This window comes from Paracoccidioides lutzii (genome assembly GCF_000150705.2).
Source record: "Paracoccidioides lutzii Pb01 unplaced genomic scaffold supercont2.5, whole genome shotgun sequence".
In the NCBI taxonomy this organism is placed as follows: domain Eukaryota; kingdom Fungi; phylum Ascomycota; class Eurotiomycetes; order Onygenales; family Ajellomycetaceae; genus Paracoccidioides; species Paracoccidioides lutzii.
In genome coordinates, this window is record NW_015440951.1 from 1141200 (window position 1) to 1153278 (window position 12079).

General features: G+C 46.2%; 3 protein-coding genes and 1 non-coding gene across 4 annotated transcripts; 2 read left to right on the plus strand and 2 right to left on the minus strand.

Moving 5' to 3' along the window:
* Positions 1 to 815: 815 nt before the first annotated feature.
* Positions 816 to 4677, plus strand: PAAG_02538 (hypothetical protein; the record flags this gene model as incomplete). Its single annotated transcript, XM_015844670.1, has 4 exons — positions 816 to 855; positions 925 to 1078; positions 1140 to 3148; positions 3200 to 4677. 4 exons carry the CDS (start codon positions 816 to 818, stop codon positions 4675 to 4677), a joined length of 3681 nt encoding a protein of 1226 aa, XP_015701718.1.
* A 1345-nt stretch (positions 4678 to 6022) lies between these two features.
* On the minus strand, positions 6023 to 6564 carry PAAG_02539 (hypothetical protein; the record flags this gene model as incomplete). Its single annotated transcript, XM_002795787.2, has 3 exons — positions 6023 to 6084; positions 6184 to 6238; positions 6328 to 6564. 3 exons carry the CDS (start codon positions 6562 to 6564, stop codon positions 6023 to 6025), a joined length of 354 nt encoding a protein of 117 aa, XP_002795833.1.
* Positions 6565 to 6884: 320 nt separating this feature from the next.
* On the plus strand, positions 6885 to 6974 carry PAAG_11516. The gene has a single exon. It is a non-coding gene; the product is annotated as a tRNA-Arg (tRNA).
* A 1393-nt stretch (positions 6975 to 8367) lies between these two features.
* PAAG_02541 (hypothetical protein) lies at positions 8368 to 9331 on the minus strand (the record flags this gene model as incomplete). The annotated part of the gene is made up of 3 exons (XM_002795789.2): positions 8368 to 8873; positions 8908 to 9175; positions 9245 to 9331. The coding sequence occupies 3 exons, from the start codon at positions 9329 to 9331 to the stop codon at positions 8368 to 8370; spliced, it is 861 nt and encodes a 286-aa protein (XP_002795835.2).
* Positions 9332 to 12079: the final 2748 nt, after the last annotated feature.

Here is a 12079-nt window from a genome sequence, read left to right on the forward strand (position 1 = left end):
GGTAGCTGGAGAAAACGTCGACGGACGTCAAGAATTAAACCTCGATATCTATTAAATACAAGTGAAGATCTTGTGAAGCTGAGGTTGACAATTGCCTGATCGAGCATAGCGTCGGATGTTTGTTTGTCCGATTATTTGTATCACGTGGAAACTACGCGTTTTAGTCAACATTGGCACGCAGCGCTTTTTAGCGTAGTTAGCTTTGGCGTGCTTAACTCAGAGATCAGTCATCCATTCGACATCGCGTCGATCACGTCTCGATCTTCGAACCTCAACCTTGGGAACTTCTCCTTCTTATCCTCCTCTTCCCAACCTCCCCATCCTCTTGGAATTGTTGCCTTGTTCAGCAATTTTTGGTGGTGAGGATCTCGTCTCTTTCTTTTCCTTTATCAATTCCACTTGCATTTTACCTCTTCACTTTATTTTCTCTTCAATTCTTCCTCCGTGTATCCAGTACAAGCTGCGTTCGTGAGCTCTATATGTATCTCAACACGCTATTCACTTCTTTTCCCCCCCGTACCAATATTTTACTCTATTAACTAGAACACCTACACTACCATCGATATAGTCGTCATATATCAAAATATTGACCGTGTCAACTCCCTTCGGTTCATCAACTTTTCCCAACTATAGCGTGTCGTGTCTCCCAGACTAAGAATTTTCGTGTCGACTCGATGCTGAACACCCAAAACATCAACCAAATAAACTCTCTAGAATCTATACGGAGCTTCAGCTTCCCTCTGCCTAGCCCTAATCTATCAATTTCTACAATTTTGTAGCTTCCTGTCCGAGATCAGCAGCTGCCTCAGCACACCATGTCTGTCGAAAATGGAATCTCGGTCCGTCAGATGAGACGTATGTTAGCTAGTTGCTATTCACCTCTCTACCTCAAATTTTACCTCTGCTAATCAATATATTTTATAGTCAAGGTACTCTACACGTTCGACAGTGAAAACAAAACAAATTGTCTAGCCCGATGGCCTCACCTCATCGACATTCAAACGGCCTTCATAGACGAAGAAACCCAGGTTGGAATTATCGAACTAAAGACCTGTATTCAGGCAATTGTGTCTGCTAGGTAGGTGTTAACGTCTCTATTCAGGCTGGAAGGTATCTAAATTGACTCTTCCTCATAACAGCCCCGAACTGGTTGCCAAACTTGGCCGAGATTATACGATTTACGCTTACGACTATTCTGAGTATGAAACACCACTGGTGGGACAAGGGATGCTGTCCTGGGTCTTGGCTTCTGCCTCACCTACTCCTGATGCCCCGGCCCATCAGTCGAAAACGATGGTGACTGGCCGTGTTTGCACAAATGTTTTTGGTCTTTTCTCTAAAGGCTCGCAGGAAACTTTGGAGGTCAAATTACGGCTAGTGCCAGTCCCCACAGTTTTCCAAAATGAGTATCTTAACAACATGCATAAATATCGGGAGTCAGGGAACATGATGCCACAAGGATTTGATGCGCAGTCCTGGACCAACTTTGTTCAAGCCAACCCAGGCCTCCTGGTAGCAGGATGCACCCGTTCCGCTTCTGCTCCTTCGGATCGCGTTGCTTCCCCAATGGATCGATCCGGAATTGAGCGGATGCACCAGATGCTGAGTGAAGGCTCAACTCCAAGGGATTTTTCAAATATCACTGCTGCAGAACCTTATCATGCTGACTCTCCTGCTCATTCGACCCATGCCGCACCGAGTCGAGCCTCGACTCCTGGACTTACAAGGCCTAGCAGCCAACATCAAAAAAGGGTCACAGCAGAAGCATTTCGACCCTCTTCCCGAGAGTCTGGCTATGATCCAGACTCTCGCCATCCACCAGCTACATATATGGGTCGACGAAATTCAACTTTCTCTGGATATGGAAGCGGTGACGAAGCAACTGAGCCCCCTGCACCCAAGAGAGCGAAATTGTTGAGGACTGACTTGCAGGACAAACCCAATATGAACATAGAGAGGCAGCCAGGCTCACTTCGAGTTGCCGCCAGTACTGCGGCGTCCGTCCGTATCCACCGTCCCATGCCCCTCAATCCAGCTACGGCCCGAAGTCAAGGATCCAATGATGACCCTGTTCGCCCGCCCACCCCCATTCCTAGAGGCAACACTGGAACAGCACGCTTTAACCGCCCGGCACAAAGCAATCTTCGCCGTGAATCATCGGGCGGTACTCACGTGTCATATTCGTCACAATATACGCCCACACTGGAAACCGCGGCTACGTCTCCCGAAGATGTCCGATACGGAAGTGCCATTGATACCCCTTTCAACATGCCATCATCTCCACCAACAATGGAATGCATATATCCCCAGACGTCCAGTCCTCTTCTTCCACCTCTCCCTGATCATGACTCAGGGTTCATGAGCGGCACTTTAGACTCTATGCTTGACGACCATTGCATAAGGAACACCCTTGACGACCTTGATACTTCCACTGCAGAAGTGAGCCAAACGACAAACGACTCTGAAAAAAGCAAAACTGTATTGCCAGCTCATAACATTCCCCAGCCACCTAAAACTCAAAACAATAGTTTCCCGATGAGTGATAGTGTAGTTGATACGTCCAACAATGATCCCGCTAACACGCTACCACTGCCACCACGAAGACCAACCGTTTCTCGTCCATCTTCCAGAGCTAGTGTTAGGCAACCAACAAAGCCGCTTGCCCCTGCTCCTATCTCCCAGAGCGAGGCAGAACGACTAAGTCGGCAAGCTATTCCTGGCAGCGACCCTGTGCGTCCTACACCGAATCCCAAGCAGCACTATCAGCCCTGGAATGGTCCCATGAGTGACTTTCCAATCTCTACCACCCCTGCTCCAATGGCTTCTGATGATGGCAAAGTCCGCAGTGGGACAGGGGGCAGGAGAACCAAGCAGGTTCAGGCACGTCTTGAGCAATGTATTCGTGAAGGGACCGTTCCGCCGTACTGCGAAAACTGCGGTGCAATTGAGACACCTACCTGGAGACGAGCCTGGTCAAAGGTCATCCAAGGCAACGGAGAAGATGCAAATTCCAACAGGAATGACCCTACAATGCTCTTTTGGCGACCAGAAGAAGTTGCCGATGATGGCAGCGTCATATCTTACAAACAGTTCAAAAAGTCATTGGCAGACGACGATAAAGATTTTGTTCAACTCTTATTGTGTAACCGTGAGTATGCAATTTGACCTTCATATTTAACCATAGTTAACTTTTTCACAGCTTGTGGCTTGTGGCTTCATAAATTCAAAACTATGCGACCGGAAAATAAATGGAATAAACCACCCACAAAGGATAAAAGGAAGCGCGCACCCAGAAGAAATAGACCCGTAGCCGGTGCTGCAACGAGATCACGTAGTAAAGCCCTTGCTTCTAAACGAAACACATCGTCTCCTGGGCCAATAGAGGCCTCTTCGCCACCCGGGGAAGACGAAACCACGCCTGCTGACAATGCGAACGATACGGTAAATGATGAGGATGCACCTCCTTCTCGATCTGTCAGCCGACGAGCGAATAGTGAGGAGCCACCAAGGTCTTCTGACAAATGCGAAAATCGGTGGCGGGAAGAAGATGCGATGAAAGCGTTGCATCGCGCAATTCAATCTAGCCCGGCCGGGAAGATGGAAAAATCAACTCTTCCCTTCATGGAGACAAACCTCACTCCTAACCCTATTCGCAGGTCTCTGTTCCCCCTCTCAAAGGAGGGTGATACCATGAAGACACTGAGCGATTCTTCGATCAATGTGATACGACGAAGCCCGCGGGCTGCATCCAAGAAGTCGAATATGACCCCAGCTAAGGGAAACACACCTTGTAAAAGCTTGAATGATGGGCTCGATGATCTTTTTGGTGGCGACGCTGAAAACGATCCATTGCCATTTCCGGGTAGCCCTACCCCAAAACAAAATAGGAGGCGCGTTATCTTAACACCTTCTAAAAAGTCCAAGGGTGGTAAGGATTTGGGAAACTCACCGAATGGCCCCAATGTGGGCGAAGGCACCATCTTCTCACCGTCGAGATTGACTGCTGAAGAGCTTAAACGAGCAAGTCACGAAGGATCCGGGTTGACACCCCGGGCCTATCGAATAAACAACCTTCTAAAAGATGACACTTTACAAGTTTCTTTACTCCAGGAAAGCCCGCAGCTGCAGCACTTTCAATCTATCGGTGGCCTTGTTTTAGATATCTTCGACTCGGATGAAGACTCCGTCGCACAGACCGACTCCTTCTACCCCTTTGTGCCAGCCGAATGCCAGGCCAGTAGCAACTGGGCAGACTGGGCTGCTGAAAGCAGCATTTCACCTAAAACTTTAGGATGTAGGGACACTACCACTCAACAAGAACGGAGTAGCCCAACTGAATCGACAACCAAGAGCCTCAATGCAGACCATACATCGACGCTGAAAGACACCTTCTTGCTACCTGTTGACCCTGATGACGCTGAATTCAACCGTTTGCTCTCTGGCGACTCGTCCTCGAATCTCGATGGAAATTTAGACGATCCATCTACTCTTTCCGGTTCAAATATTTTTGACAGATCAATTGCAGAAGCTGGTCTTTTAAATTTGGAGCCTCAAGGGGATGCCGATGTCGGAGGGCTCGATCCCGCTGTTGTGTCTGCTATTATGCAAGAAATCACTAACGACAAGACCAAGGTTGATGTCGATTCCGCTCCTTTAAATGCCCAGGAGGCCAGTTAGAATACAATTCAATGATGAATGCAGTTGAACTGATCTATGCAATTGACGCTTGCACGTTTGGGGCCAATTAAAATGGATAATGGGCGTCTTTTTTTCCATTTCATTATGTATGTCATGAACGACAAGCATAAATGTTCCATCCAAGAATGAACTCGGAAATTTCTCCATCTCGAATTCCTTCGTTCCTGTACTCGTGTTGTTACTTTAATTTTTTTTTATTCTGGTTTTTTTTTTTTTTTTTTTTTTTTTTTTTGTGGTTGGTTTTATAGCTCCTTGTATGAACACTTTATGAATTTGTCGTCTGCGCTATTAAGATATGACCCGTGTTGGATAACACAAGGGATGTGATGTGAAATTATGACCGGTGGTTTAACCTAACTCTCTCTCAGTCGTGGTCGTTTGGAGTTTTTTGCCGTACATAGCCTAGTTACATGTCCCAACAACACTGGAAAGGTGGCAGATTATGTCCACCTTGTCAATATGACTTGAACTTTTCTAATTCCTCTCATATATATCTCTCCCAGATTCGTATATCAAGTACACTATAGATAAAATCACATGATATCAGCGACGGTGATCCCTGCTATCTGCGTATTTACATTCAACAGCAGTTCGTGTGTCACGTACGTTTAACTGAAGTTTACATTTTATATCGAAAGCCCAGAAGTGGAGTCACAATGAGAGAATTGAAATGAATACCTATCCATGCAAAGAAGCAAATATATCTCCGGTTTTCATAGGTTGAATTGCTTGATATTACACAACATGGAAGGCAGAAACCACATGCATTTTAATTTAAGGCCCCCGCCATCTCTGTTCTCCAGTCCTCAATTACATGGTGAATGGAAGAACGTAGCCGATCTATTACAAAGCGCTAGTCTAAAAATAAAAATAAAAATCCTAAGAGCCAACAAATATGAACAAACCAGGTAATTCCATCCACGATTATATCTGGGTAATAAATAAATTTCTGGCGAGACCAGCAAGGATCAGATCAAGTCCTCTCGTCCCAATTTCCCTCTGCACACTGTCAGTGGGTATATTAGGGATGAGGAAGGAAAATCACAACATCATTTGATCAACCACTTTAACCCCTTCGTAAGGCACCAGAATGACCAGTTGCTCCTCGAATCCAATGCTACAACATGACCTTGCAGTAGCCAAGAGGAGTGGGTCGGCGTCAGAAGTGAACGAAGAGATTGCCATCAATCCTAATTTCTCCACTGCCCCTAGTCCTTTCACCCAACCCATTATTTTTTATAAGACTTGGGAATCTCCTGGCATCGTCATAGGCGTTAATGAACTGATTTCTTTTGATTATTGGACGCAGTCATATGCCGTCCTGTTAGTAGAAGATTTCTTTAACCTGATGTGTCACATCGACAACTTGTTCGTAAATCTGATAGTCTGTACTCAATAGGAATGTAACTCCATTAGCTTTTCTTCTTTTTGCTTATATTTCCCCCTTCCTCAATTGAATTGTCGATATCAACATTAACAACGTACCAATATCCTTCGGATCCCCGCAATCTACCACAGCCAAAACTCGAACTCCCAGACTCTGTTGAATGCATCAATCAGCAATTTTCACTGCACCACCGTTTCTAGAATCATCGACAAAATCAACGATTGCATATTATATACACTCACCCCTTCCACCTGCGTAACCCTTCCTACGACATCTACCATCCGGCCGAGTTGCACGTGTGACTCGCGGTTCAAAATCAGCGTGACATCCCCATGGCTGCCGCAGGTAATGGTGGCATATTCACCGCGAAGCGCAGATACGGTTCCTAGAATGCGAATTGTGGTGGGGCCTTGGTGGCTGGGACCCGGGACGAAAGCGTGCAGATGTTCAGGGAGGAGGCGCGGGGTTGAGAGCGACATGACTTGTCTGATTCAGACAAGTTTTAATACCTTTTGAGGGATTTTGTTGATCGCAGTGACTTGCAAGGGTGAGTCTGTTTTCTGGGGAGCCTTGTGTGATTGCTTGGAATGGCCTATCGCAACTTGGATGATGTTTGAACATTATTTCCAAGGATTCACATATCCCAAAGGATTGGACCGCGTCGCGGGGTTCAGCGCGAGAGCACGTGATTAACCAATTAACTAGCCTATCGAAACCTCGGGAAGTTCAAGTAATCTTTGGGAGCTTTTGCCGACTCTCTGAACAACGGAGAGCCTATCAACGGGATCTTGTTCATCAAACAGCCCAATGGTAGGGCGTCAGACTTCTATTCTTCTTATTCTTCTAAAAGTTCATCTGAAGGCTGCGGGTTCGAGCCCCGCCGGGGGTATTCCACTACACTTTTATTGAGTCCTACAGGTTCCTAAGGAACATGCTGTCAAATAGTTATGCGAATCCGAACCGTCAACCGAACCTTCAAACCGAGCATTCGAAGTAATGGATAACCAGCCTGCTGTGGCATGCTCAAAACCCTATTAGTTGGCAATAGTTCTCATCTATCACGCAATTTAGCTGTATTCCTGAAATCTCTGCAAGATAGGCCTCATTGGCATAAAATGCCTCTGGAATCCTGCCGAGTTAGTTAGCTAGGGAAAACATAGAGGGGCAAAACCATAACTAACTAATGAAATATTAGGATTCTCACTAAGCAAACAACCTAGTGTTCGTATTAAACTCTTTTCTCTAACAGGAATCCTGTGTAAATGAGGCCTATCTTGCAGAGATTTCAGGAATACAGCTAAATTGCGTGATAGATGAGAACTATTGCCAACTAATAGGGTTTTGAGCATGCCACAGTAGGCTGGTTATCCATTACTTCGAATGCTCGGTTTGAAGGTTCGGTTGACGGTTCGGATTCGGGATATTTGACAGCATGCAGCTTCAATTTACCTACCAGCAGCTTTTTTTTTTTTTTTTTTGGTACATATGTATGTAACCCGGCGCCACGGATCCCTGTGCAAGAGCTTCACATTGTCCTCCAGATATCCACTGCTGCTCCTATCTCCGTACATAGTCCGAGACTTTCCCTGGATACGAACCCATCCAGATTAGAAAACAAGCCCTCCTCCGAGTCGTATTGATTCTGTTGGTCCCCTGTCTCAAATTCTTCTGTGGACAAAGATCCATCCTTCAACACCCCATTCCGTCGTTGAACATGTATGATATGTTAACGAGAATATATTTGTGCAATTTCTGCGAAATAATCGGGTTGCTGGAACCGCTATGCTTCAAAGGTTTTTCGTCCCTTCAGCAAGTTGGCGTCAAGTTAGTCACTCTATCTCACGTTCCGCGTTGATTACGTCGAGAGGGGAACAATGAAGGTAGCATATTGATAGATACTTTGATTTTGAAAATGGCAATGCAAACAACAATGAATGTTTTTTTTCACAATTAAAGGGAGGAACTCAGGAAAATAAACATCATCTGTGGTCGTTGCATTCAGGAAAAAGCGGCGAAGGCGAGAGGGAAATTTCCGTCTATACAGGAATGAATATTTTATCTATGCAATATATACAATGGATACAAGACATGAACAATATGCTAGAAACGAGGGAAACATACATCCTCTCCATATCCTAATCAATTAAACCGTTGAAACAGAGAGCACAAGGAAATTCTTCCTTCCAAGCATCCCAACAACGTCCCCTTAATATATCTCAGCCCATCAACAACCACTCGTTGATGACCAGACTGAAGGAAAAGACCACACATTTCTAACCCCATTATTTCCGAACCTTCAGCTTAGTCCAACTTGTCTTTCCAGGCCACCCATCAGCAACCTTGCCCGTGAATCCCAACTTCTGCTGCCACTTCTTGTACGATGCGCGGTCCGCATCAGTACACTGTGGTCCTGGTCCTTCCTTATACGCGCTGCAGCCCTCAGCAACCAGGCGCTTACCCATTACCGTGACGATGCTGCTCCTTGGCTTGCGGTGGAACCACGAGGCAGCTGGGAACTTGCTGTATTTGGTTTCAGGTGGCTTTGGGGTTCTTCCGCCACCTCCTCCGCCTCCTCCACCTGAAGGATTAAGCTTCCCTTCCTTCAGCAGCTTGTAAAGGGGCCCGCCAGGACATGAAGTTGCCCACCCGTGTCGGTGGCCTTTGACCTCCTTCCCAACCCCCTTACTGCGCAGGTATGTAACCGCGTCATTGATACCTTGGATCATTTCCTTTGAGGGTGTTGTGTCGCCCGCGGAGCCGGCTAATGCGAGAACTGATCGGGTGATTTCTATTCAGTTCCGCATTACCGTTAGCTCCGGTACGGTACTTGGAGCCACGATCCTCGAAGACGTAGCCGTGCTGGCAGACCGCAAGCGTGTATGCAATGTCACCCCAGCCGTTCGCCTTGTCGTTTCGATGTTGGGTTTGAATCGCTCTCATTTTCCTTGCGCATTTGGAGTGGCTTCCCTTGCTAATATATCCGCCAGTGCAATGGATCTTGACGCCTTTTGGATTGCCCACAGGTGACATTGAGGACTTTGCAAGCTTCGCCCCCCCACTGTTTTCGGCTAACGAATTTGATAGCTTCAGCTGGCCGGATAAAAGTATGTTGGTAGCAAACAAGCAGGGCTAGGACGGCGAGGCGGATCAACATCAAACGTTTTCTGTTGGAGAATCGTTGCCCAAAGGCATTTCCGAAGACTCTCCTTCTAGGAGCCGCCCGGGAAGGGCGCTGTCAAACTTCATATTGGACGCAGTGTGTAATAACCGAGTTAAGCGAAAAGAGGAGAGAAGAGGAGAGTAAAATAATTATACAGTTATCGCCCTTCTATCTCAAGACTTTGTCGATGCTGAGTACGGAAATAACCCAAGCACAGAGGGGGTCCAACGAATCCTTTTATATTCAATCCTTCTCCTAGACGGCTAATCCAACACTAACATACCGTCGTATTAAATACTGATCAAATATCATTTCCTCCTCATCGCCTCTTAACTTTTTATGGCACGTCTCTCCATCCACTGGTATACCGTACTTTGTGGAAACAAAGATGCGCCCTCAAGCGTGAAATCCCAAGGGGGGCTGCGTTAGAATGGCTTTTCTTGAAACTTGCAAGGATGTTTCATTATAGAAGACTTCTTTCATGTCGAGGATATGACCGCGCAGAAACTGAGCTTGGTAGATTTGTACTTCTCCAGAGCAATTCGAGGTTCATGAATGCTCCACAGAAATAAGCTATAACTTTAAACAGCCCATATACCGCAAACATTGATATTCTAAAATGAACCCTGAAATTCATTTCAGCCTTTCAAAGATACAATTGGAACGGTAATCCTTCTTCAGTTGGTCAGTCAAACACCGAGCTCCGGTCGGATAACATTAACGTATGTCGAATATCTGATTTTTCTCTCGTATGTCGGGATCCCGGTTTGCAAGAGTCCAAGTGAAAAGGGGTAATCTGGTTCGCGAGCTCGACACGACCCTCCTCCTAGATCAGGAAGATTAGCAGAAGAACCTGCATTCATAAGCCTAACTGCCTTGAGGTTGAGTTCTTGAGTCGCTTGTAGCGCTAGTTAAGTTTCGTTGAGGCGCAGATCTGTGAAAACCCACATGGAAGCTAGTTAGTTAACGCTACTTTCAAACTCTGCCCTGCCCAGATGGATGAGGAAATTTGATCCCCCGGCGTAGTTATCCGGCTGCCTATCGACAATAACAAGATAGAGCTTGAGGGCAAAGAATCATACCCCATTCCACGGTCAACAATTAGTTGGTCAAAACATTAATATTGGGGTCGGAAATCTCTTGAGATCTAGTTACCCAATCTCTCTTCCTGTCATTAATCTAAATGGCGAGTAAGCAGACAAGTGCTCTCATGAGTTAGCTCCCATACGTGCATACTACGTGCTGTGTACAGCCTCTTTGCTCCAAACAGTCGTAACATCAAACCCACCTGTTTAGGTCCAAAGTTCACCGCGGATGACAGCACTGCGAGTAACAACGGTAACTATCCATGAACCTCGTGTCTTCCGACATTCTCCATACAACTAGAATGCCCCATATCCGCAATCACGGACAAGTGAAAAGAAAATGTGTGCCAGGGATCCAGTCTCGCCCGCCCAATAGTGAACCGTTATTTAGCTACTTTGTCCGCAGACCCTTGCCCCCGAATCATGTTAGTCAACAACCGGCCCCAGCGAAGGAGTCGGATCCGGCACAACCAAGGTATTTGCATGAATCGATGCTCAGATACTTCGGCTTGGCTTCCAATATGACGCTTGCATCTCAGGCACAAGGGACAGAGGAATAAATAGAAACAGAATACGGAGTAAGGGAATTGGAAAGGCTTTAGCAGGTTGGGCAAAGATTTGGCAATAATACAATTGCTGTGGAACTCGGAGAGCCAAATACGCTTGTGATAGTGGAGAGATAGTTGTCATCTACGTCCTGACGATGTTCGCTTTCAACCTGGGATGGTAGATCGTGATGCGGAGAAAGTGGACCTCGGAAGTATTTAGTTATTTAGACTGACTGGGTGTCTGGCATTTCCGGAATGACAACACAATCCCTCACTACCACGCCAGATCTTCCTCCCGCTCTGTCCTGTGCAGTACATGGAAAATCCCCTTTTAGCCCATATGATTTCATCATGGGTATATCTCCTGTCTCGCTTCGAAAAAAACGTATGAAAATGTCCAGCCTCTCCCACCTGCCCCTCTAACGACAACCACCAGACCACTCCACTGCCAAGTCGTAATCCAACCCACCCTATACGGTCTCCCCACCACGAGAGATGACATTGAGGATATCTGCAGACATGCTACACGAGGTAGCAAGTTTATTTCGCTTCGCGAAACAATTCTACAACAGAGAAGCACCGGGTTAATGAATAATATCTGCCATGTTAACTATTACTCTGGTCCGCCCGTTGACGTATGTTTTTCTCATTTATTGCCAGCAGCGGGTGGTTAGCTCAGCTCCTTCTTATTCCCCATATATCCAGTGCGAAAGGACATTCATCAAACAGGTTTGTTGTTTCTGGGAGAACTTGGATTTCTCGTATCGAGTTCCACTATGAGCCGCCCTCCACGGCGGGCCTACATAGTGACATCCATCCAACGCAAACGAGCAGCAGACCATTCATCTGTCCATTTCATCCCAAGAGCTCCAATTTCTCAGGTATCTCCGCATTCTGCAAAGCTAAGCTCATTTATCACTCCATCCCATACTCTGCACTCGACTCTTGATTTATAATGTGGAATTTGATTCTTGGTTGATTTAGTTATTTTTAAAACTGATGATGAAATGCAGGCAAAATGGAACAAACACCTTCATGCTCTTATTTGGATGGCAAGAGTGATGGCAGTGTTAAACATACAGTGATACTATGAAGCAGTCATCATCACAAGCAGTTTGCTGCGGCTTGACTTCCAGGCCCATTTTAATTTTCATGTAGGGTCTGAAATCTCCAGTATCTGCAAATTTTGAAAAGAGATGGG